This window comes from Schistocerca cancellata, chromosome 3, assembly GCF_023864275.1.
Source record: "Schistocerca cancellata isolate TAMUIC-IGC-003103 chromosome 3, iqSchCanc2.1, whole genome shotgun sequence".
Taxonomy (NCBI): domain Eukaryota; kingdom Metazoa; phylum Arthropoda; class Insecta; order Orthoptera; family Acrididae; genus Schistocerca; species Schistocerca cancellata.
Genome location: NC_064628.1, coordinates 319331970 through 319355294, shown reverse-complemented (window position 1 = coordinate 319355294; position 23325 = coordinate 319331970). Strand labels below are relative to the sequence as shown.

Below are 23325 nucleotides of genomic sequence, written 5' to 3'. Positions count from 1 at the left end.
GTGTGTTTTTTCACCAGCACCTTCTGGCCCCTACTTCCACGATAACGCTTTGGAATAACATGTGTACTTGAGTTGTTGTTTGTGAACCGTCCTAATTGATGGTTCAGTCCTAACGCCCCTCCATCTAATTGATGGCCTTTCTAGGACGGCAGTGTGGCATAGCGTTCCTGTCAGTCTTTGCTGCCGTTCTTCCCGCTGCGGTACGAAAGCTAGAAATGCTCAGCTCTAATGTAGTTGCCGTTAGTTCACTGAAAATGTCTGAAGAGAAAATCTGGGGAGTATGTGAAAGGCACGCCATGCTTGGCGGAGAAGCAGGTGTTTGCGGGTATGAAGTACGTGTGACGTAAGAGAGTGGTGCAGCTCCAAGTGCAGAAAGCGGCGAGGCGCGTGTCCTCGTTAGCGCGTTCTCGTCGCCGGCCGCAGAGCGCTCACCTGCAGCCGGAGAGGACGTCCAGCAGGCTGCTCTTGCCCGCGCCGGACGGGCCCAGGATCGCTGTCAGCCGGCCAGACTTGAAGGTGCCGCTCAGCCCGTGCAAGATGGTTTTACTCGGCTCTGAAACAGAAATGCCCGTTGTGTGACTTCTTAACGTCTTGCTTTGCACTTGGCGGGTGAAATAAGGCAAGTAAGACGTGTCCATTAGGCTCTAGACTTGGACGTGGACTTCGGTGCCTTCCCCGTCACTGTTATGTGGACTACGGCGATAAAAGTCCTTAAATCTCGAATGTACTTTACGGACTGAAACATGTATGTCATCGGAAATATTTCATTCCCAGTACGTCTCCCGTTTATCTTGACCACCAAAAATAACTTTTTCTCTAGAAGCAGAATAAACAGTCATATCAACCCACACGTCGATCAGCCCCATAACCACCTTGGTTGTCTTTCTCGTATCTCTCTTCGATACGAAGTTATAGCCTAATGCTCAAGCGGATCGAAAACAAGAATCCCGACATGTTACACTGCGAATTTCTGCCCGAATTTTCATAACCAAACGAAGCGTGCGTAATGGACGTATGGGATATCAGTTTCACCAGCGTGAGGTCTAGTTTTGCAAATGAAGACCTAATTCCTTGAAAGAAACCATCGCAAATAAGAAAAACGTAATTAGTTGTTTGGCACAAAATTGAAACATTCGATGAACAGCTTCTGTAAATAAGGTGTCAGGTCGGCCGGTGTGGCCGAGCGGTTCTAGGCGCTTCAGTCTGGAATCTCTCGGCCGCTACGATCGCAGGTTCGAATTCTGCCTTGGGCATGGATGTGTGTGATGTCCTTAGGTTAGTTAGGTTTAAGTAGTTCTAAGTCTAGGGGACTGAAGACCTCAGATGTTAAGTCCCATAGTGCTTAGAGCCATTTGAACCATTTGAGATGTCAGAAAGTTCATCCATTCAAGGCCTAGCTAATATACGCATAAAAAATATAGTGGTGTGGTATTAATTAAATAACAAAATTCTGAAATAAAAAAGAATTGAAAATTTATTTAAGCTTTTGTGAAATAATTTGACTAAAAGAAGAAGTAAAGTAGATTACAGAAACATTTGATGCGACTTCGAATAATACTCGAAATCATGTACAGCAAATGAAGGGCCTACTGAGAATCTGAATTTCAATGTTTAACATAGCCTTTCTTTCTTTCTTTCTTTCGCTTGTTCCATGTTCCCGCAGGGACGCAGGGTCGGCATGGTTAATCGAATTTGGCAATTTTAGAGTAAGGGGTGGTTGGATACCCTTCCTGCCACCACCCTGTACCCCCTGGGATGGAATTAGTGCACCCCAACTGTCTGCGACTAGTGTAATCCATGGAATACTGCGAAAGTGTGCAGGTGTCTGCGAGCCGTGTAACTCTGGCGGGACATGGGGACCAACCCGGTATTCACCTAGGGGGATGCGGAAAACCGCCTAAAAACCACATCCAGGCTTGCCAACACACCGTCCTTCGTCGTTAACCCGCCGGCCGGCGCGCCAACCCGAGTCCACGAAGCAGCGCATTAGCGCTCTCTGCTAACGTGACGGGTAATGTTTAACTTAGCCTCTTATAACTTTAAGGCGTACTAGGCGATATTTCCCTGTTGGATTATATAGGCTGCTTAGCCTCATTTGCTATACGTCATTTCCAGCAATCAATCAAATGTGCGTCAAATGTTTTTATAAGCTACTTTATTTCTCAGTTTTCAATAACTTATTCCACATAAGATTTGACCTCTGTTTCCAATTTTAAAAAAATTTAAATAGCGTCCTATATTTTTATAAGGTACTCGATCTCTTCAAGACCTGTTCAAAAGCACATCACAATTGTGGTATATTGTGTCCAAATTTAGTGATTTGTGATCTTTGTTATTACCGTCCGCGTTCGCGTAAGAAGCCAGAGGCACTTTACACACGAAATTTAAAATTTTTGCGCCCTCCTCTTTTGCTCGCTGCATTATGAATACTACTATATAATGTGAACGAATATTTTAGTATTCCTACTCTTCTGCTGATGTTCAGCGGGTAAGCAATCATATGAGATACACGTATGATCTTCAGATAAAGATACTACTGTCATAGCTGAAATTCACAAATGTTTTTGTTGATTAATCAACAAAAAAAACATTTGTAATAACTGAATCTTTCATTCTAATAATCATTATTTAAGAATATTTTAATTAATATGAGAAAGAATCTTATTGTTGAGGAACAATGTACTGTGCAATGTATTTGTTTTTCTATCCGCCGCGAAATTAACTGATTGAGACGGTTAACGCTCATTTTATTTTGGCGAAGTTCGAAACCTACAAGTTCGTGATTTGTTTCAAATATAATTTCATTACAACTTGCAAATTCAAGGGCACGCTTGAGTGTCGTATGCCGGCAGATAGAAAAAGCAAATATTCAGTCACTTATCCAGCTTTTAAATATACTGTATGTTATACAGTGTACCATTCGCTTAACATCACTTTATCAAGAACTTAATACAAAACTGACTGACTCTTCTATAGTAAGATATAGTGCAGGTACCCGGAATAACTTAACTCGTCCAGTTACTAGGGTTGACAGCAAACAAATAGAAACACACGAAAACTGCATACCTATCATTCAGTCAATAATCTCCAGCTAAAGATTTATGGGAGTACCAACGAAGAGAGGTCGTTTATGGAAAATGTATGTGAATGGAACAGTCCATTTGTTTACTATTAACTCCAGCAAGTGGACGAGTTACGTTATTTCTGGTACCTGCACTATGTCTTACTATAGGAGAGTCAGTCAGTTTTGTGTTAAATATTTAGTGAGTCATGTTTACATGAGTGATAAACTGTGATACATTTATGGTTCAAATGGCTCTGAGCACTATGGGACTAAACATCTATGGCCATCAGTTCCCTGAAACTTAGAACTACTTAAAGCTAACTAACCTAAGGACATCACACACATCCATGCCCGAGGCAGGATTCGAACCTGCGACCGTAGCAGTCGCGCGGTTCCGGACTGAGCGCCTAGAACCGCAATACCACCGCGGCCGGCGATACATTTATGAATAGCTATTTAAGAGAGTAAGTGGATTACCGAAAATGTCAAGGGAGCTATTTAAAAAATACATTCTACTGCTCACATCTTCGTAACGAATATAGATACAGGAAGATAATCACGCTGGTTATTTTACCCCTGCAAGCTAAACAACAAAGTCTGATACTTTTGTTTTTGTTTGGATATGGACAAAATGTTATTTGCGGTGGTCAAGATAAATGGGACACCCTGTATATAAGATCTGTTCGAAAATTCACTGTCCATTTTGACGGAGCCAACAACCAATATATCTCGTTAAGCAAGCAGTTGTCGGAAAGGCCTACTGGGTGAGTACTAAGGAGGCGTATGTCCGTCCATGTCTCGTTAGACCAAAGTTGATTTGAGGTACGTAGTGTTGTGACGTTCTGACGTCTACGTTGAGCCAGTAAACAAACTGTACCGCTGTAAAGCCTCCTTGACTGTCGCAGTACATAACATGGAACACTAGACACGTGCCGGCTGCTGTGGACGAGCGGTTCTAGGCACTTCAGTCCGGAACCGCGCTGCTGCTACGATCGCAGGTTCGAATCCTGCCTCGGGCATGGATGTATGTGATGTTCTTAGGTTAGTTAGGTTTAAGTAGTTCTAAGTCTAGGGGACTGATGACCCCAGATGTTACGTCCCATAGTGCTTAGAGCCATTTGAACCATTTGAGGCGCCGGTCGCGGTGGTCTAGCGGTTCTAGGCGCTCAGTCCGGAACCGCGCGACTGCTACGGTTGCAGGTTCGAATCCTGCCTCGGGCATGGATGTGTGTGATGTCCTTAGGTTAGTTAGGTTTAAGTAGTTCTAAGTTCTAGGGGACTGATGACCACAGATGTTTAGTCTCATAGTGCTCAGAGCCATGTTTTTTAACCATTTGAACTTGACACGCAGAGAACTGTGAAACATGTTTACAGTGCAGCTGAAGGTAATGGTCAAAGAGGTCAACGAAAGTACCCCAAATGTCCGCATCGTGGCACGTTTACTGCAATCCACGTTCGATTTTGCAATACCGACACATTCGTGGAAATAGGCCTAATGCAGTAAGGCCATGGACGGCGCGTACACCTAAGCTCTGAGGAAGACGTGCTGTTATGCTTTGAAAACAAACCCGAGACAAGTACACGAACAACTGCCACGGTGTTCTATGTTTACCATGTAGCGAAGAGGGTGTTGCTTGGTAGTTGCTTCATCCTGTCCGTCCTGCCGGAGTACAGGTCCTAGGACTAGATGATTTGAGCCCGTATGCTAAGGAAGTTCCTGAAGTTGTTCTGTATATAGATGAGACAAATTTTTCTTTGCAAGGCATGTACTAATGTCATAAGTCACAACTCACACTGTGGGCGAATGAAAACTCATGTACAACATTTATGCGATGTTATCAGGGATAATTATCAATAAACTTGTACGATAGTATCACGTGTAACTACTTCCTTGGAGCCTACATGCTGTCTCCTCGACTCCCGCGCATGCGCGCACATACACACACACACACACACACACACACACACACACACACACAAAAGTCGTTCCCCCTTAAGAAGAGCGCTAAACAATCAATTTTTTGGCATTTTCTTTTTTCACTGCAGAAACATCTCATGTACTCATTGTGCTTCTTCTTCCCCTCTTCTGTCCACTTCTTTTCTGTTCTTTTCGGGTATATGCTCTTTCTCTGATTTTTTCTCTCTATTTTTTTCTTTTCTGTCGTATCTTCTGTGGAGATGTTTAGTTTCTTGAAGACTTCCATGGTTTCCTTTGCCCAGTTGGTTTTGACGGTATTAATCGTCACTATGTTAAAAATCTTCTTGGCCAGTCTGTTTTCATTCATCTTATGTATTTGTCTGTAGAACTTTGCCCGTATTTTCCTGATTTTCTTTATAATCGTCTGTACCTGTTCGTACAATTTTTTGTAGGTCTCTTTATCAAGATCCTCTCTCTCTCTCTGAACAGGTAAGTAAATCTTTCTACGTACTTTCCTTTCTTGTTTTTCCATCTCTTTGTTTTTTGTTGTTCCCTTTATTACTATTGTTTCTGAGACGTACAAAGGCTCTAGTAAGTCTACTGTACTATAGTGTCTTAATCTGGCACTGACGAAAATACTTCTTTTGTTGCAACGGTTCGACGTAAGTCTGTATGCCTTTGTCTATGGATTTTGTGTCCATTGTACTGCGTTTTGTCGTATGTGATTTGTAATCCTGTTTTGGCTGAGATTTCGTGTAAAAAAAAAAAAAAAACCAAAACGGAGGAACAACACAAATATTTTCTCTGTCTGTCATTAAGAACAAGGTAATGTGATTTAGATTTTAGCCTCTTCAAAGTTTCCAAGCCTTTGCCCTCAGAATAGCTGCACAAACTATTGGCATTCTAGAGACAAGATTTTGTAGTGTTTTTGCAGATATTGCAATCTAACATGTCTGTGAATTATTCCATAGCTCTTCAGCATCAGATGACCTCAATTTTTTGACCTTCCTGTCTAGTTCATCGCATAAGACTTCAACGCAGCGGATTTACCATCTCTTTTAGAAATCTACAGTATAATGGAAATTGTACAGCAACAAATAAATAATCCACAAACACAGAAAAGTGGAAATAACATGCGTAATTTTACGAGAGACAAGTTGCTATTAAGAACTGTGTGGCAGACAGATTCAGATCTGTCAAAAGAAACTAGTACACAATAAGACGTCGGTAATCAGTTGTCAGTCAAGTCTGTGCTTGTCGGAGATTTTGTTGTTCTACAACAGAGTGGACAGAGAGGGCAGCAGTTAGCAGCGAAGCAGACGGTAGAGTGGAAGCTGACAATGACGAATTTGTTTCTGTACGTGGAGTACACTGTAAGTTGCTGCAGAATGGCTACATTAATCGTTATTTTTATGTGTGCTACTCGTGGATCTGTCGGGTTTACGGAACTTTTCTTTGGCAATGGTTTTCACAAGTGACTGTGAAAGCCATGGACGGCGTTACACTGTATTATTGTAGCCACTTCGTAGCTGTTGTCTTCCATCACCTAGTGTGGCATTTTCTAGATGAAGAGCTTTCCAAAGCAGGCTCGTGCTAGATCAGACGGCGCAGAATGATAAATTCCAGCTGATGTCTTTAGTCATGGATATTCCAAGTATCAGACCAATTTATTTTTAATTCATTAATCATCATATTGATCCCTTTTTTTCTTGATCCAATATGACTGTCTACACTCCAGACCTGTTATTTTCGTACTTTATTAATTTTTATCTAGTTTCTGTGTCATCACGTTTTAAATGCACTCCATCCCTTCTTACCCAGTTTTCATGTGGTTCGGGTGGCACTTTCATTCAGGGGACTCCCTTGACGACGCCTGCGAGGAAAATTATGTGTATAAGTGATTATATGTATTAGAAGTGCAGTTTCATTGGTGGTAATAGGCTTATGTGTTGAGGAACACACAGAGGTGTTCCATATTTGAATTTGTGCTGAATGATTCATGCCGTCTCGTCCTATTTACGCTCTGTAAGACAAGGAACGAAAAGTAACTGGTGCAGGCAGTAGCGTCTATATAATCAGTAACAGTGCTAAGACATTAAGGGCAGTTTAGAAACACGGGAGACAGAGCAGTGTTTCTGTGTTGGAAACGTACTAGGCTTTAGACTCTTACTGCAGAAGTATCACCTTGGAGCAGCAGCCTTTTTATCTGACATTTATATAAACAGCTACGGCGGAGAAAAAGTTAATCTCAGGGTCACTCGAAGGTTTGCCACCTATCTCCCCATTGCAGTACTTCATGGTATAAAGAGCATTTTATCCCACCTGCAGCTTCTTTCGAACGATGCCCATGATCTACAGTTTCACCAGCTTTTAAGTTTCTTCTAAATTCCGTAATCTAGAGCTCTTTTGTTTGAGGGCTCTTTTTTCGTCTGTGTCAATCTAGCTTCTGATGTCTTACTTGCATCTGTCTTCCTGTGATGTATTTCTTAGAGTGCAGAATTATATCACTTCTTTTTTAAGGTATTTTTTCAAGTTAAGTTGCTCGTTGTTCACTGTTATCTTAATTCTGTTCATATTCTGTACGCCAGTGTGTGTCACAATAGAGTCGAAGTTGGATGCAGGATTGAAGGTTTCAAATCCCAGCTAATTTGCATATTTACGTTTTCATCTCATATTCTGAATAAATACAGGAATGGAAAGGATCGATAAACCATAGTCTTTCATTTCCATCATATTTTTTGCTATTGTGTCGACTGTCCCGTTAAACAGACAGATCTATAGGTCTTCCCTACTTTCGGTCAGAGAGGCTAATTCTTCTCCAGTCTTTAGCGTTGTTATCTGCTCAGTTACAGTTTTAAGATCTCTCACTGGCGCTGTACTATAGCCTATTCGTCTGAGTATTCCAAACATTTTGCTTGTGCTTTCTTAGAGAAACAGTTTTTTCTTAAAAAGGTCAATCGTTAGTAAACGCAATGTGAAAATTACTTCTCCATCTTTTTTGTTCTAAAACCAAATTAATCTTCGTACAATATGTCTCTAATATTTACTTCTTTTTTCTGTATACTGCACTAAACTGAGTTGCCATGTGTCATGAGGAAGGTCGTCCTGTTTCAACACATGCCGCGTGTTAAGCCCGAACGTTGCGTAAGAGGGTGTTACAAAAAGGTACGGCCAAACTTTCAGGAAACATTCCTCTCACACAAATAAAGAAAAGATGTTATGTGGACATGTGTCCAGAAACGCTTAATTTCCATGTTAGAGCTCATTTTAGTTTCGTCAGTATGTACTGTACTTCCTCGATTCGCCGCCACTTGGCCCAATTGAAGGAAGGTAATGTTGACTTCGGTGCTAGTGTTGACATGCGACTCATTGCTCTACAGTACTAGCATCAAGCACATCAATACGTAGCATCAACAGGTTAGTGTTCATCACGAACGCGGTTTTGTAGTCAGTGCAATGTTTACAAATGCGGAGTTGGCAGATGCCCATTTGATGTATGGATTAGCACGGGGCAATAGCCGTGGCGCGGTACGTTTATATAGAGACAGATTTTCAGAACGAAGGTGTCCAGACAGGAAGACGTTCGAAGCAACTGATCGGTGTCTTAGGGAGCACGGAACATTCCAGCCTATGACTCGCGACTGGGGAAGACCTAGAACGACGAGGACACCTGCAGTGGACGAGGCAATTCTTCTTGCAGTTGACGATAACCCTAATGTCAGCGTCAGAGAAGTTGCTGCTGTACAAGGTAACGTTGACCACGTCACTGTATGGAGAGTGCTACGGGAGAACCAGTTGTTTCCGTACCATGTACAGCGTGTGCAGGCACTATCAGCAGCTGATTGGCCTCCACGGATACACTTCTGCGAATGGTTCATCCAACAATGTGTCAATCCTCATTTCAGTGCAAATGTTATCTTTACGGACGAGGCTTCATTCCAACGCGATCAAATTGTAAATTTTCAAAAACAACATGTGTGGGCTGACTAGAATCCGCACGCAACTGTGCAATCACGTCATCAACACAGGTTTTCTGTGAACGTTTGGGCAGGCATTGTTGGTGATGTCTTGATTAGGTCCCATGTTCTTCCACCTACGCTCAATGGAGCACGTTATCATGATTTCATACGGGATACTCTCCCTGTGCTGCTAGAAAATGTGCCTCTACAAGTACGACACAACATGTGGTTCATGCACGATAGAGCTCCTGCACATTTCAGTCGAAGTGTTGGTACGCTTCTCAACAACAGATTAGGTGACCGATGGATTGGTAGAGGCGGCCAATTCCATGGCCTCCACGCTCTCCTGACCTCAATCCTCTTGACTTTCGTTTATGGGGGCATTTGAAAGCTCTTGTCTACGCAACCCCGGTACCAAATGTAGAGACTCTTCGTGCTCGTATTGTGGACGGCTGTGATACAATACGCCATTTTCCAGGGCTGCATCAGCGCATCAGGGATTCCATGCTACGGAGTGTGGATGCATGTATCCTCGCTAACGGAGGACATTTTGAACATTTCCTGTAACAAAGTGTTTGAAGTCACGCTGGTACGTTCTGTTGCTGTGTTTTTCCATTCCATGATTAATGCGATTTGAAGAGAAGTAATAAAATGAGCTCTAACATGGAAAGTAAGCGTTTCCGGACACATGTCCACATAACATATTTTCTTTCTTTGTGTGTGAGGAATGTTTCCTGAAAGTTTGGCCGTACCTTTTTGTAACTCTGTAGAGACAACATCTGAGCAAACTGCTACAGACACGTGCTTAGTGAAGATGACAGCCGCAAGTTAGCCGCATCTGAACGCAGGATAACAGCTGGCGCAAAACACGTGTTTGTGAACACATCAGACATTAAAGAATTCGGATTTCAGAGTTCAGCAGTGTCTCTAGTGAATTCGACGAATGAACGTGACGTCACCTACACAGAGCCACATGGAGCAGTCAAGGCTCTTGTGTGAGAGAGATAGACGCCGATTTCAACGTGGGGTTTCTGGAAACCACTACTATCAGGACGGTACGGCGACGAGTGCTACCGACAGGCTTCAGCAGCTGATACCGACTAGTGTTACTTTGCCTTTGCCTTTGTCTTCCTTTGTTGTAGTTAGCAATTTAATAACGTAATATGTCAGTCTGGTCTATCGATAAATTTGAGATTAGTCAATTCCTCGCTTCTTGGGAAATTAATTTATAAAGTTTTTCTCTTTTTCCAGAGGTTCAGAGTAACAGTTAAAATAATACCTTACTTGCTGTTTCACCCTCGACATATGTACTTCTGAAGGAACAATGAGATTTCACTCACTATATCCTCCTAATCAACAATATTCTGTGTATGTAAGACTATTCGAATCGACACTACGTCAAATTTTGCTGTTCTCGCTCCGAAGGTGGTCAGGATGCCACTATGTGTGCGTTATTCTAGCTGATCGGTACTTGCGTGCCAGCAGAGGACTATTTGCCACTGAGTGGCGTTCTCCGACTGCAGAGTTAATTACGCAGGACGTTTGCCGTTCCCTGCTTCGAGGCCTGCAGTGGTAAGTGGTATCAGGAAATACCCCGTAAACCGCGTGATTTGCAACTGTGGTGTTTCCTGGAAAAACATACAGAAGTGTTAGCGTGGCGTGAAGACCGCATGATAAATTCTCTTCTTGGTTCGTATAAGTGTGACCGAGACCTGATTGTATAATGATAGGAGATCATGGTACAGTGCTGTGTCACTACCTGGATACATAAATTTATTAAAAAATTGATGTTATAAATGTAGTGAAGGCAATGGTAAGGCGAAAAATTAGGAATTAAAGATGAAATATCTTGGCGCAGTGCAGGGTGAGACTACGTACTGTTTGCTGGAAAATCCTATTGAAAATAAGGGGAGTTTTCACTTGAAACTGCATAAAGTCTGTTACATGTATCTGAGGCTTCCTCTGTATAAGGGGAAACAAGTTTAAGTTTGAAGGCCGAATAGTCCAGAATCGGTATGCCAGGCAGACAAAATCGCCGTGAGCATTGACGCAATAATGCCACAGGTTCAACAGTTTGAAGATAGCGGTTTGGTAAAACTCCGTGCCTGCTGCGTGAAGTCCATAATTGCCTGCTACACATCCTCGTCCGACACGAATTGGCGATGTTACGAGGCCTTCTTCAAGTGACCGAAGGAGCGATAATCGCTCGCGGAGGGATCAGGACTATAGGGCGGGTGTTCGAAAGTCACTCATTTGCTATAAGGGAGCGCAAGTGTTTTCATGAAGCTGCAGAACCACTTGTCGCGCACCAGCGACCCTTGGTTTTCCATTCCGAAACGGTGGTTTTCGACAGAAATGCTGCCTCACACAAATTCTACATTCTCCGACGGCTTTCTACCGGTGTTCGTCCCTCAGCAGCCAAGAAAAGACTAACAGCACTTTGATCCTGTTTGTACGCATTTGGTAATAACATCGCAACAGCTAACGTTTCCGAATTTACCACAGGCGTGTCGGAAGGAAGCTAATGCCACACTGATCTATCGCTTACAAGTCAGTGCTTGCATATCCTCACCGGAGTCGCGCTGTGTTGCATATACGATGCAGTAAAGCCCTCAAATGAAAACTTTGTGATCACCCCTTACAACTAATTTCTTTCCTTTTAGCATGTTACTGTATACGTACACTGAAGTCCACATGTTGCAGATTGGTGGTTACTTTGAACTCTGGGGCAAGAAGTATTACCTGCGATGTTTCAATAGAATTTCTCTGTTTTTCATTATTTTGGACACGAAATCTTTCTGCGACCACTTTACTCTTGTCTTAGTTGCCAATTTTTTTTATTTTTATTCCTGACGCATTTCACTATATAGCAAACGCAGATCTTAACGGAATGGATACGCACTATCTAGCCAAAACTGAACAGTCTTACTCAACATCAGAGGCCAAACAACAGTTCCCGATCTGTGAAGGATAAGCACTCTCCTCCGCCGGCATGCTGGCTATATAAAATACCCTATACGTGCGGTAAGATCTACAGTGGAATTACCAAAAGAACGTGTATACACAGCTGGAGGAACATAAACACTTTGTCGACGATGGGAAAGTAGAAAAATCAGGTTACCACTGCATCCTCTTCATTCAGGAAACATGAAGCTTTCCGAAAGCAGAATTTTATCTACAGTGACGACCTATTATCCACGACTATGTAAAGAAGCCAATGAAATATATAAACATGACGATAATCTTAACAGAAAAAATTAAGTCATGAAACTTAGTGATATTTCTATAGTATTTATGTTGCTCTCCAACTCTCGTCCTGTCAGTCGGCGAGAATCTGCAGAACCGGACCTCTGAAGATGTACAGCGCAGCGCTGGACTAAATATTGGGAACGGAAAAGTTTCATGGGTCGCGGCCACACAACGCAGAAGACTCGCCTGTTACAGTGTATTGTTCTCAAATGTATCATAAGACACTATGTAACAGAAGAGGACTGTCCAATTATTCTTGTTGCGCTACTTTTACATCACCCTGCTGTTTACACATCATGCAAATGCTCTCGATACAACTGATGAAGGTTTTCAAAAATCCAGCGTTGATATTTAACTTACGCACATGCTTCATTACAGAAGTGAGCATTTCAGGATCAACATCTCCGTTATGCCACACCTTCAACACCCGTTTGCAGTACTGACGTCGAGCAACAGTATCTGAATTGGTCAAGCGACACACTACCTTTATTTCCTTAGGTTTTAATTTGACTTTGTGCAAAGGTCTGTGAAGAGACGGTACTAGATTGAAGGGCAACCTGCCGGTAAAAAATCTTGGTCTTCTTCTCAATGTCGCTGCTAACTCGGCTAGTCCAACACACCCACCCTCCCACCCAGCAACCCCCCCCCCCCCCTACACACACACACAGAAATTGTGTAGGTCATGATGGTGATGTAAGACTTCTTTTGTGCAGTTTATTTACAGTTGTTACTGTTTCACTGATTTACTGCCAATAATGTAATCGAGCACTACGCCAATTTGTGCACAGTATGTTACAGCTATTTATGCTGAAGGTCCACTGCCAATTCCTCCATCAAGCCCGCTCCTCTGCAGCGCTCCTTCTACTTCGCTAGTGTTTTCTGGCGCTGAGGTTTTCCTGCACACCACAACGTCATCATGGAGATCTCCATGCAAGCCAATAGATTAGACACAAAGTGAATCAGAAACCGACAGACTTTCAGAGGTTGTGGCATGGACAAAAACACGAAAAAATGTTTAGTAAACAGGGACTATAAAATTCATACATTAAAAACTATGAGCACTTGTTCATCTTTGTTACCATAAAACACACCTCTTCCACTGAAAGCTCTTTGCTTTCCATATTTTGAGAGGCGGTACTATGGGCCAACAAAAGAAACAAAGAGTCCAGTAATCAAGGGCTCTAAAGCGCCTACATTAAGAGATACGAGTAGTTGTTCCTCTTCGCTACTGTGAACCCCATCTCTTCTACAGAACAACAGCTCTTGAGATGTGCACTTTAGAGCCCATATGTAATGGGAATTCTTTGCTTATTTTGATCCTTACTACCGCCTCCAAAATTTTGTCGGTAGAGTTCTGATTCAACCTGCAGCCGCCAGGTAAGTCGAGAGCGTTAATGCGCTGCTTCCTGGACTCTGGTAGGCGCGGGCCCCGGATCGTGTCCTCCCGGCGGATTAACGACGAGGGCTGGTGTGCCAGCCAGCCTGGATGTGGTGTTTAGACGGTTTTCCACGTCCCATTAGGTGAATACCGGGCTGGTCCCCACATCCCGCCTCAGTCACACGACTCGCCGACATTTGTACCACGTTCGCACTTTTTCATGATTTACACTAGATGCTGACAGCTGGGGTACACTGATTCGATCCCAGGGGGTATGGCGTGGCGGCAGGAAGGGAATCCGGCCACCTCTTCATATTAACCTTGCCAAATCCGATTGTAACCACGCCGACCCTGCGCAAACTGCGGGATAAGGCGTAAGTAAAAGAAGAAGAAGATAAGTTCTGTTTCAACCGGGATATGTCGTGAACAGTTCTAGCTTTATGAAATTCCCTTGTGTTAGGTCCGAAGGTACTGAGTAGGTAAAATAAAACTAACTCGGGAAATATTTACAATAAGACCGATGCAGAACTGACCTACGTCAACGGACATCACAGTAGGTGCTGGAAATGGCCGCCTTTTGACGTTGATGCAGCGCTATGCTCGATGTCTCAAACTGTGAGACACACGAAGCAGTTCTGTCTGACATCCAGCAGCAATAGTATGCTCATTTTTCTGCTGCAGCACTTCCAGTGTGTGGGGGTATTTGAACACAACTATCTCTGAGGTAAAAATCACGGGGAGAGAGAGATCAGACGACAGGTGTGGCCTCTGTTGATTGTCGTCGCCTCACCGAACCTCTCATGCACTCATGACAAAATTATCAAGATGGTATCTGCTGTAGCTCCGTTTTGCTGTAAATGCACGTAGAGCCTTTCATCTTCTGTGAGTTGTTATTCATATGTATTAAACTGTAGTTAACAGTTATTGCAGTCTGTATTTTACAGTGTTTGTGTAGTTCGATGCAAATGCCTTTCAGGCCTGTCTCAAGGAACACACACTGCGGAGAATCTACAGCCCTATTAAGTACATGAAACATAACTGCTTTGGCTGCCGAGCACACTAGGAAGCATGGATCGGTCCTAGAGGAGTGTTCGGATAGCCGAAGTTGTTAAGGCGACCACTCGCAATATTCAGGAAATCCGGGTTCGAGTCCCGGTCCGACACATATTTTCATGTGTTTCAAGTAAATGGTACAGCTGATGTATAATCGTATTCGCAGTCTGCGAATACATTTCATGTGTACTAGTTAGTACTGACAGTTTGGTGAAAGAATAGTATTGCAATGGTGCTTGCATAATCTTGAAACTATGCAACGCCTCTTCAGAGCATTGACGGTCATTTTCAGATACATAATAACGCATATCCTGTTAGTTCATATACCCTGACACACTGAACCAGGCACAATGTGAAGAAATGAAAAACTGAGGATCCAAAAGTACTGAACCCACTTCATTCAGAAGCCACCGGCAGAACTAAAGACGTGAAAATCGTCTGGAAGCTTTAACTCAGACGCAACACTAATTATAAGTACACGGATGCAAGTCATTTTTGATAATATTTCGACCCGACGCTCTCTTATAACCCAGTTGCACAGACAAACGGCATTGAGATATCGTCAGACTTTGTTCCAGATTTTCCTTCACTCGAGCAATGTTCTCTGGTCTTTGAACTCTATTCGGATATTTACATGTTTTATACGCTACAGAACCCGTTTCACTCCATTTAGCCACTAGGTTTTGCATTGCAGATTTTCCTGTGAGTTTGCCGAGATACTGCCAGTCTTAATCTCTTGCGCACTATTTTTTGTTGCATTCATCTACACACTAAACATGTCTACCCCTTTCTCTCACACAAGCGTAACGACAACACAGCGAAGTGCTCGGGTCAGAGCATGAGGGAGATGCGTGGTGCATCTAAATCGCAGCTTCCAGTGATTTCTATGATGGACAGTCCTTGTCTTTTTTTTGTTGTAGTCATCAGTCTTCTGACTAGTTTGATGCGTCATTAGTCTTCTGACTGATTTGTTGTGGCCCGCCACGAATTCCTGTCCTATGCCAATTTTTTATTCTCAGAGTGACACTTGCAACCTAGGTCCTCAATTATTTGTTGAATGTATTCCAATACCTGTCTTCCCTTACAGTTTTTACCCTCCCCCCTGTTTGTTAACACTGGTTGATTTCATGACAGTTTTATTTACTCTAGACCTTTTGCTGATTTCTGCTTTCTAGGAATTCATGATTCCAAGCATTCCATTGTTCACTAGGCGACAGGGTGGCAAGAAACACGACATGACCTTTGGCTCTATCCCTCTGGATATCATGGACGAAGAAGCGAGCTGAATTTCACAGGACTGCTGTTTGCGAAATCCATGTTGAGTGCTGCAAGGGAGATTTACAAAACGGTCATAATACGTGAACATGAAGCATGTTCATAATTCGACAATAGGATAATGTCAGCTTGTAGGCCTATATTTAGGCGCATCCCCTACTATCCTTTTGGACAAGGAGAATGACCTGTGCTTCAATTGGTTGAAACGTTTTATCGCACCAGCCAACGATACACTATTGGCAGATTTTTTTTTAAAATGAAAGGTTAATCTTCTGGAATATCCTAGCGGTGCAGTTGAAATGTGGAATTATAAAGACAGTAAGGCAGTAAAAGAATCCAGAAATCACCAATCAGTACGGACTTATTTATGTTTTACATTGTGACGAAGTAAATCAAGTGGAGGTACTAGATTCACATATACCTTTTCGTCCATTTTAGCTGTGGTTCTCGCAGATAACATGATTTAGCCCACAGTAAGGCTTTAATAACCATAAATGTAACTGCAGTAAATGAGCCTTACAGTCTGTGCGCGATAACTTGGTGTAAATTCCAGATCTGAGATTCTTGTCAGTATTTGTTTTGTAAAGTGATCCGATAACGTATGTAGCGTGGAATGTAAATTTGTCACAGCTACACATGCCACCAGTAGCATTAATATATGCGTGAAACAGACTGAAATTAATGTTGCTGTATACCTTGCTAAGCTGCTAGAGCTGTTCATACAAAGGTTCGGAATGCAGTGAAATTTCAAAACAGTCAGACCACTTCTACGTACACCCTTCGCAATCGTTAATAGAGGTTAGTCCGTCTTGTTGCTCAACTGGATGTCTGCACGTGCAGTCGCTTAGCTATTTTTCTTTCAAAAGCTGTTGCATTAATTCTGACCTGTATTGTTGTTGCATCAGCTCGTGTGTATGGCGCCGTTTTTGTGTCTAATGAGTAGCGCAAGGACACCCACACACCCACACACCCATCCGCCCACCCACCCACCCACATACACACGCACACACACACACACACACACACACACACACACACACACCAGAGAGATACAGCGTCTCAGTAACTCTGGAACCAGTGTCTTTCTTGCGGGAAAAGTGCCGTGAGATGGCCTCGGAGGAACTCTTACGAGAGCTGAGGGAGTCTCAATTCCCATGCCGTTACTTCTTTATGATGCCAGCAGCCGCAGGTTTCCGTTGCTGGCTTTCTCACACCTGTGTGCCACCTACACGACTCTGGCCTGTCCATGTCTCATTACCCAATCCTTTTCCACTCTAGGAAATAATAAAAGGAACGTTTTATCTCCCAGGTGGCATGTTTTTATCTTGTCTGTTTGCTGAAGGCCGCTGAAAGTTTCCTTTTCCTCTCAGAGTGTGATATGAATCAGAGACATTTTAGTAATTTAATGAGCGTCGCTTGTACTTCGCTCCACAACTTCCTATATCGTGGGGATCTTTCCATCTCCATGACTATTATCTATTGCCTACACTTAGAATTTTTATATATTGCTTCTCTCTACAGAGTTCAGTTAAGTATTGCGAAATTTCTTTGACACAAAGTCAAGACATTAACATACATTTCAGACACACACTTTCAAAACATAAAGGCACGACATAGTTTTCGATCGCTGATATGTCGATTTCATTTAATAATACTATTAGGGATATTAAGATATATGTGCCACTCTTCTGTAAATGCAACAAGTAAGACCACCTGTTAATGGAGTAGGGAACCATTTGTATACACGTTTTCCTTTTTCTTTTCTTTTTTTGAAAAGTTGTAATTATAAATATTATTATTTTTTATATTCTCTACAGCTAAACAAGACAGAAATAGTAGTAAATTTATGAGAGAAACGTATAAAAATATGTTTTATTACGTCTGCAAGAGAGGCAAAGACTTCTTTTATTGTAAAGAAGCCGGTTGACTGCCTGGCAATGTGGTGGTATGCGTTGCTTGGAATGCAGTTGTATGAAAACGTACTATCTGGAAGAATGGAATGGCTTGACATAATAACAGTGACGACGTATCAGAGAGAGAAGAAGAAATTTATTGTCCTATAAAAGCGCCACAGAGATGCCAGTAAAATCGCGACATCCATGGCAACAATCCAGCTAAGTTCGAAAACGTGTTGTAAAGTGCAGCTTTTTATTGACTATTGAAACACTTATTTAGTCATAAATTCATTAAAAGACAATAAAATAAATTACATTTCTTTTATTCTATTACCTATAAGCGTAAAGCAGTAGTAAATTTGGCACTTAAACTGGTATAAAGTCTCTTCAAGAAACACACTTCGTTATTGCAGTAAAAATAATAGATTTCAGTAGTTGCACCATTTCAGTAGTTGCACTGTGTTTACTGTGTTAATATCAATGTTTTTTAGTGTAGATCGCATTAATGAGCGTGTGACTGATTACTATTATTATTAAGACACAATGTTATTATGTAATGATCTGCTACAATATATGACGTAATTAGGAATACCTCCGTCACCCTTCAAATTATTGTCAATGTTTTTTTCTCTCTTATAAAATTACAGTTTCAACGTTCTGCAACCACACTCATAAGCTAGATTCTACAACTGCATGTGGTTGCAGTATATTCGTTGTAGCACGGTGTTGCGTAGTCCAATGGTTTCATGGCCACACCTCTTAAACAGGAAAATTAAATAGTAAATCCTGACAGCCATGTTATAGAAAACGTTTCTATACACTTGGATCAAATGGCTCTGAGCACTATGGGACTTAACTGCTACGGTCATCACTCCCCTAGAACTTAGAACTACTTAAACCTAACTAACCTAGGGACAGCACACAACACCCAGACATCACGAGGCAGAGAAAATCCCTGACCCCGCCGGGAATCGAACCCGGGAACCCGGGCGTGGGAAGCGAGAACGCTACCGCACGACCACGAGATGCGGGCTGTTTCTATACACTTGTTCACTGCCTGTTCTCTCTAGTGCCTTTCCATGTAGTATTATATCTGCGGTCTTCTGTACCACGCTGAATAGGTTCCTCTGAGTTTTCCAAGGCCCATGTTCTACTTACATGGAATGCTGTGTATCACACACAGTTCAATTTCATGAAAATACACTGAGTGGCCAAAACAGTGGTAAGGTACTGGACTTGATGTTGGTCGTAGGCTGTTGAAGCCTACACGCTGCACTTCAATACTTGGCGGAGATTGGTCCCACACTCAAATCGTTCCTGCCTTACCACAGATGGTCCACTGTCCCTTAAACCGTGGTCACGGTGGCTCCGATATCGGTGAATCCTGCCGACAACCAATATCGACCGAAGACAGCCTATGTTTTCAAATCGGTACACCGCCACGTGCACAGTCAGAATGCAGCCGATATCGCTGCCCAAACGCACAAACTTCGGTTGACAACCGGTGAAGTTCAGATCAGTTTTTTTTTTTTTCTACGCTAATACTGCCCAGCGTTCTTACACTCCAAATATGGCCTGTGGGAAGCTGATAAGTTCAGACCAAGAAAGAAGTCTGTGACATCCTGAGAATGAAAAATTTCATAGTCGGGTATAGTTCGGAATCTGTGGAGTGAAACTGCAGCTTTACTGGAAACCACAAGCAGGCAAAATTTTTATCTTTTGGCGTAAAGTATAATCTCAAAAATAATTCGTTCAAGTGCGAATGGTGGTGTATATTACACTCAAAGCTACCGGAGCTGATCTTTTTTGTTAAGACATAAAAGCTGGCAGTGGACATTGATTTATAACAATGTGGTAAGTTGAAAACTTGTGTCAGGTTGGGATTCGACGTGGGTGTCCAGCTTTTTCGCTAGACAGTTGCGCTGACCACTACGCCATCCGGACACAGCGGTCAACACAACTGCAAGGACTATCGTAGCACATATCCCATAAGACCAAAATACCAGACACTGCTGATGTAGTGCCTCTGCTCATTGGCCTGATTATTCGCACATCTCGCCGATTCCCATAAGAGTTAAAGCACAACGTACACCTGTGCTGAAGGGATAATTGGCCATCATCGCCTTAATTAGATATGTAGTGCCTCTTATTTAGGACGTGTCCGAAAGAACAGACATCATTTTGATCCTGCGGCCACTATGAATCAAGACACAAAGGAATTAAAGACATCAGCTGCCCGTGGGCAATGATTTATGTCAAGGGAGAAGTTGAAAACATTTGTCTGACCGGGATTCTAACCCAATCTCCTGCTTGCTAGGCATTTGCGCTGACCACTACACCATACGGACACAGTCGTCACCACAACCCCACAAACTACCCTAGCAAACTTCCCATCAAATACCATTTCTCAACTTATAGCACATTCTACAGATTAAGTGCCCCAGCACATTAGCTACATTTTTGTGTTTTGGTAGGTGGGTGTTAGCTGTGTACAAATATTTATTACTGCTTACTGACGGTTTTTATACCAGGAGGATGGTGATTCTGTTACATGAAGTGGTTTGCAAATGCATATGTGTTTCCACTTTTCTGTGTTTCATACGTTCATATTATCTTATTCTAAGATTTATGTTTGTCTTTCAAACATGCGCTGAATGACAGTCATTGAAGGTTAACTTATATAAGTCTTTTTTTACTGAATTTATTTGAAATTTTCCAGTGTGTTAGAAAATCATGCCATCTATTGTCAGCACGAATCATCTCGTATATCTAATAGAATGTTTCTCTCTTCGTCTCATATCCGTAAAAAAAATGGTCTGTTTAATCCAGTAGCCGGCCGCTGTGGCCGAGCAGATCTAGGCACTTCAGTCTGGAACCGCGCGACCGCTACGGTCGCAGGTTCGAATCCTGCCTCAGACATGGATGTGTGTGATGTCCTTATGATAGTTAGGTTTAAGTAGTTCTAAGTTCTAGGGGGCTGATGACCTCAGATGTTAAGTCCCGTAGTGCTCAGAGCCATTTGAATTTGAATCCAGTAACTAAGGAAAGAATGATCACTCCTCGCTACTTTCTTTTTGAGCCAGATCTGGCTCATTCATTTGCATTTAGCGTCTTTTTTTTTAATTATTTGTAGCAAAAGCCGGAATGCAGCACTTGCTCCATCGCTCATAACGCCCACCTCCTTAATAGAACATATTATAGCCTAACTTCCTTGATTCCACCAAAGAGTCACAAAGAGGACTGGACGCATTGTGACCAAGTTGCCAGCCTATGTTACCGGGCAACCTCTGGCGACGGCATCTGGCGTTCTTTGGTGGAACCACTGTGAAAGGGGCCTTATGACTTTGTGGAGTCGACGTGACGTCAGTTTGTTAAACACTTGCGACGGTCCTGTGCGGCGGTTTACGCGAGTGGAAACACTGTCCCTGTGATACTGAAGATGCATCCTAAAAACCGTTGACCTCAGAAACTCCAATTTAGTGTAATTTACAACTTGCTATGGCTCATCCCATGTCCAGTCTGTTAAATAGCGACGTACTATACAATGTTTGCTGCACACCTGTATGTAAAAGACTGCTCAGATATCGTGTCCACACACGCACCAAACTTCACAACTGGCCGCAAAATAAGCACGACACTTTCTTAAACGGGACAACCATGCCCGCAACTTCTGGTAACTTTGATTATTATGAGCTCCAATATAGCTGTTGCTTCTGTTAGTTGCGTTGCGTCATCAATTTTATTGGATAATGCTTCATAAATACTACATTAGTTTACATTGTGTATCCTTTATTACCATATTTTCACTATAGGGTAATCCTGTATTCCCATATTTTCACTATAGGGTAGTAGCCAAATTCTCAGTCCTCCTACTCTGCATCATGTATATTAGTTTCTTCGCTCTTCGTCCAGTTTCAATGCAAATAGGACTACTGATACTATTGAAAATTTCTTCAACAAATACGTTACTTTTGGCCAAAATTTTCCTTATTTTTCGGCAAAGTGGCTAAGCAGTCTGTGGACTACAGTGCTGTTATTTGTTCTTCTTGCAAGGCGTCGTTAACGAGATTAAAACTCTGAAGATAGCCATGCATGCACAAGTGGGGCTAGCAGTGTCGAAAAATACGGCAGTGATTTTGATCACACCAGTAATTAACAACGAACGAAATTAGTCCTGTGAGGAGCAAAGCCTTCAAACAATTACAGTCGAGCTGCATACAAGGAAAAAGTATTAAAAAGCTACAATTAAACGGGAAAGCCAACATGGGTACAAGCTTGCAGTTTTCTATCCCTGTATTTAAGCGATATCAGCTGGTAGATATTGCCGTACGTGGTCAATTTTGAATATATACTTAACACATTGTAATTAAATCACGAATTATTGAGCTCTTAAACTTGGAGTTTCTTATTATTTTCCTTTTTTGTCCAAAGTATCTTATAATGCAAAATATCCTGCAGTCCTTAAGGTATCAGGTAATGATTATCATTCATCGAACCTTCCCAACGCACTAAGAATGGCCAGCTGGGGTGGCCGAGCGGTTCTAGGCGCTACGGTCGCAGGTTCGAATCCTGCCTCGGGAATGGATGTGTGTAACATCCTTACGTTAGTTAGGTTTAAGTAGTTCCAAGTTCTAGGGGACTGATGACCTCAGAAGTTAAGTCCCATAGTGCTCTGAGCCATTTGAACCATTTTGAACCACTAAGAATGCCGAAATAAAAGAACACGAGGTAAAGTGAGTAAAAAAAAATCAAGAAGATTGACATTCAAACCTGGGAAAGGAGATGAGGGGCGGTATATTTCAGAATATAATTTCAGTAATACGAATAGAACGTCAGATAAAACCTTAATCAAATTCTTAAAAAAATGGTTCAAATGGCTCTGAGCACTATGGGACTTAACATCTATGGTCGTCAGTCCCCTAGAACTTAGAACTACTTAAACCTAACTAGCCTAAGGACAGCACGCAACACCCAGCCATCACGAGGCAGAGAAAATCCCTGACCCCTCCGGGAATCGAACCCGGGAACCCGGGTGTGGGAAGCGAGAACGCTACCGCACGACCACGAGATGCGGGCTAATCAAATTCTTATTTCGTAATAGAATTCAGTGCGTATTTCAGATAAAATCAGTGATGTAATTAATATGGCAAACGATGAAGTATTTGCATGTGACTTTTATGTAAGAAACGAAAGATTTTCTGCAGTAGTCTTTTCCGCAGAAATATCACAGAAAGAATCTCATCATTGACGTCAGTATCGCGAGATGGTCCCTGTGAAATGTTATCTTGCACGCTGATTTACGTTTAGTGTTTTTTGACGTTCCATGACAGTAAGAATATGGCATAACGTCAAACACACAATGAAATCATTTGCTAGACCGCTGTAGTATACGTGCATTTCAGTCGAACGCACAAACGGTCGATAAACTTAAGGAAGAAGAGCGACATAGTTTCCACCAGCCTGTTGTTTCAAAATACTACTTCTTTAAACACTATTAGCTAATTTCGAGCATTGATCAGTGTCAAGTGCATAAC

The 23325-nt window shown here is 42.3% G+C and overlaps 1 protein-coding gene across 1 annotated transcript in view; it reads right to left on the bottom strand.

Annotated features, from left to right (window-relative positions):
• LOC126175012 (ATP-binding cassette sub-family G member 1) overlaps positions 1 to 23325 on the bottom strand; it is a 466189-nt gene that overhangs the window by 329612 nt on the left and 113252 nt on the right. The window contains exon 3 of the mRNA XM_049921499.1: positions 433 to 553. Coding sequence (XP_049777456.1) covers positions 433 to 553 — 121 coding nt within the window. The remainder of the gene's footprint in view (positions 1 to 432; positions 554 to 23325) is intronic.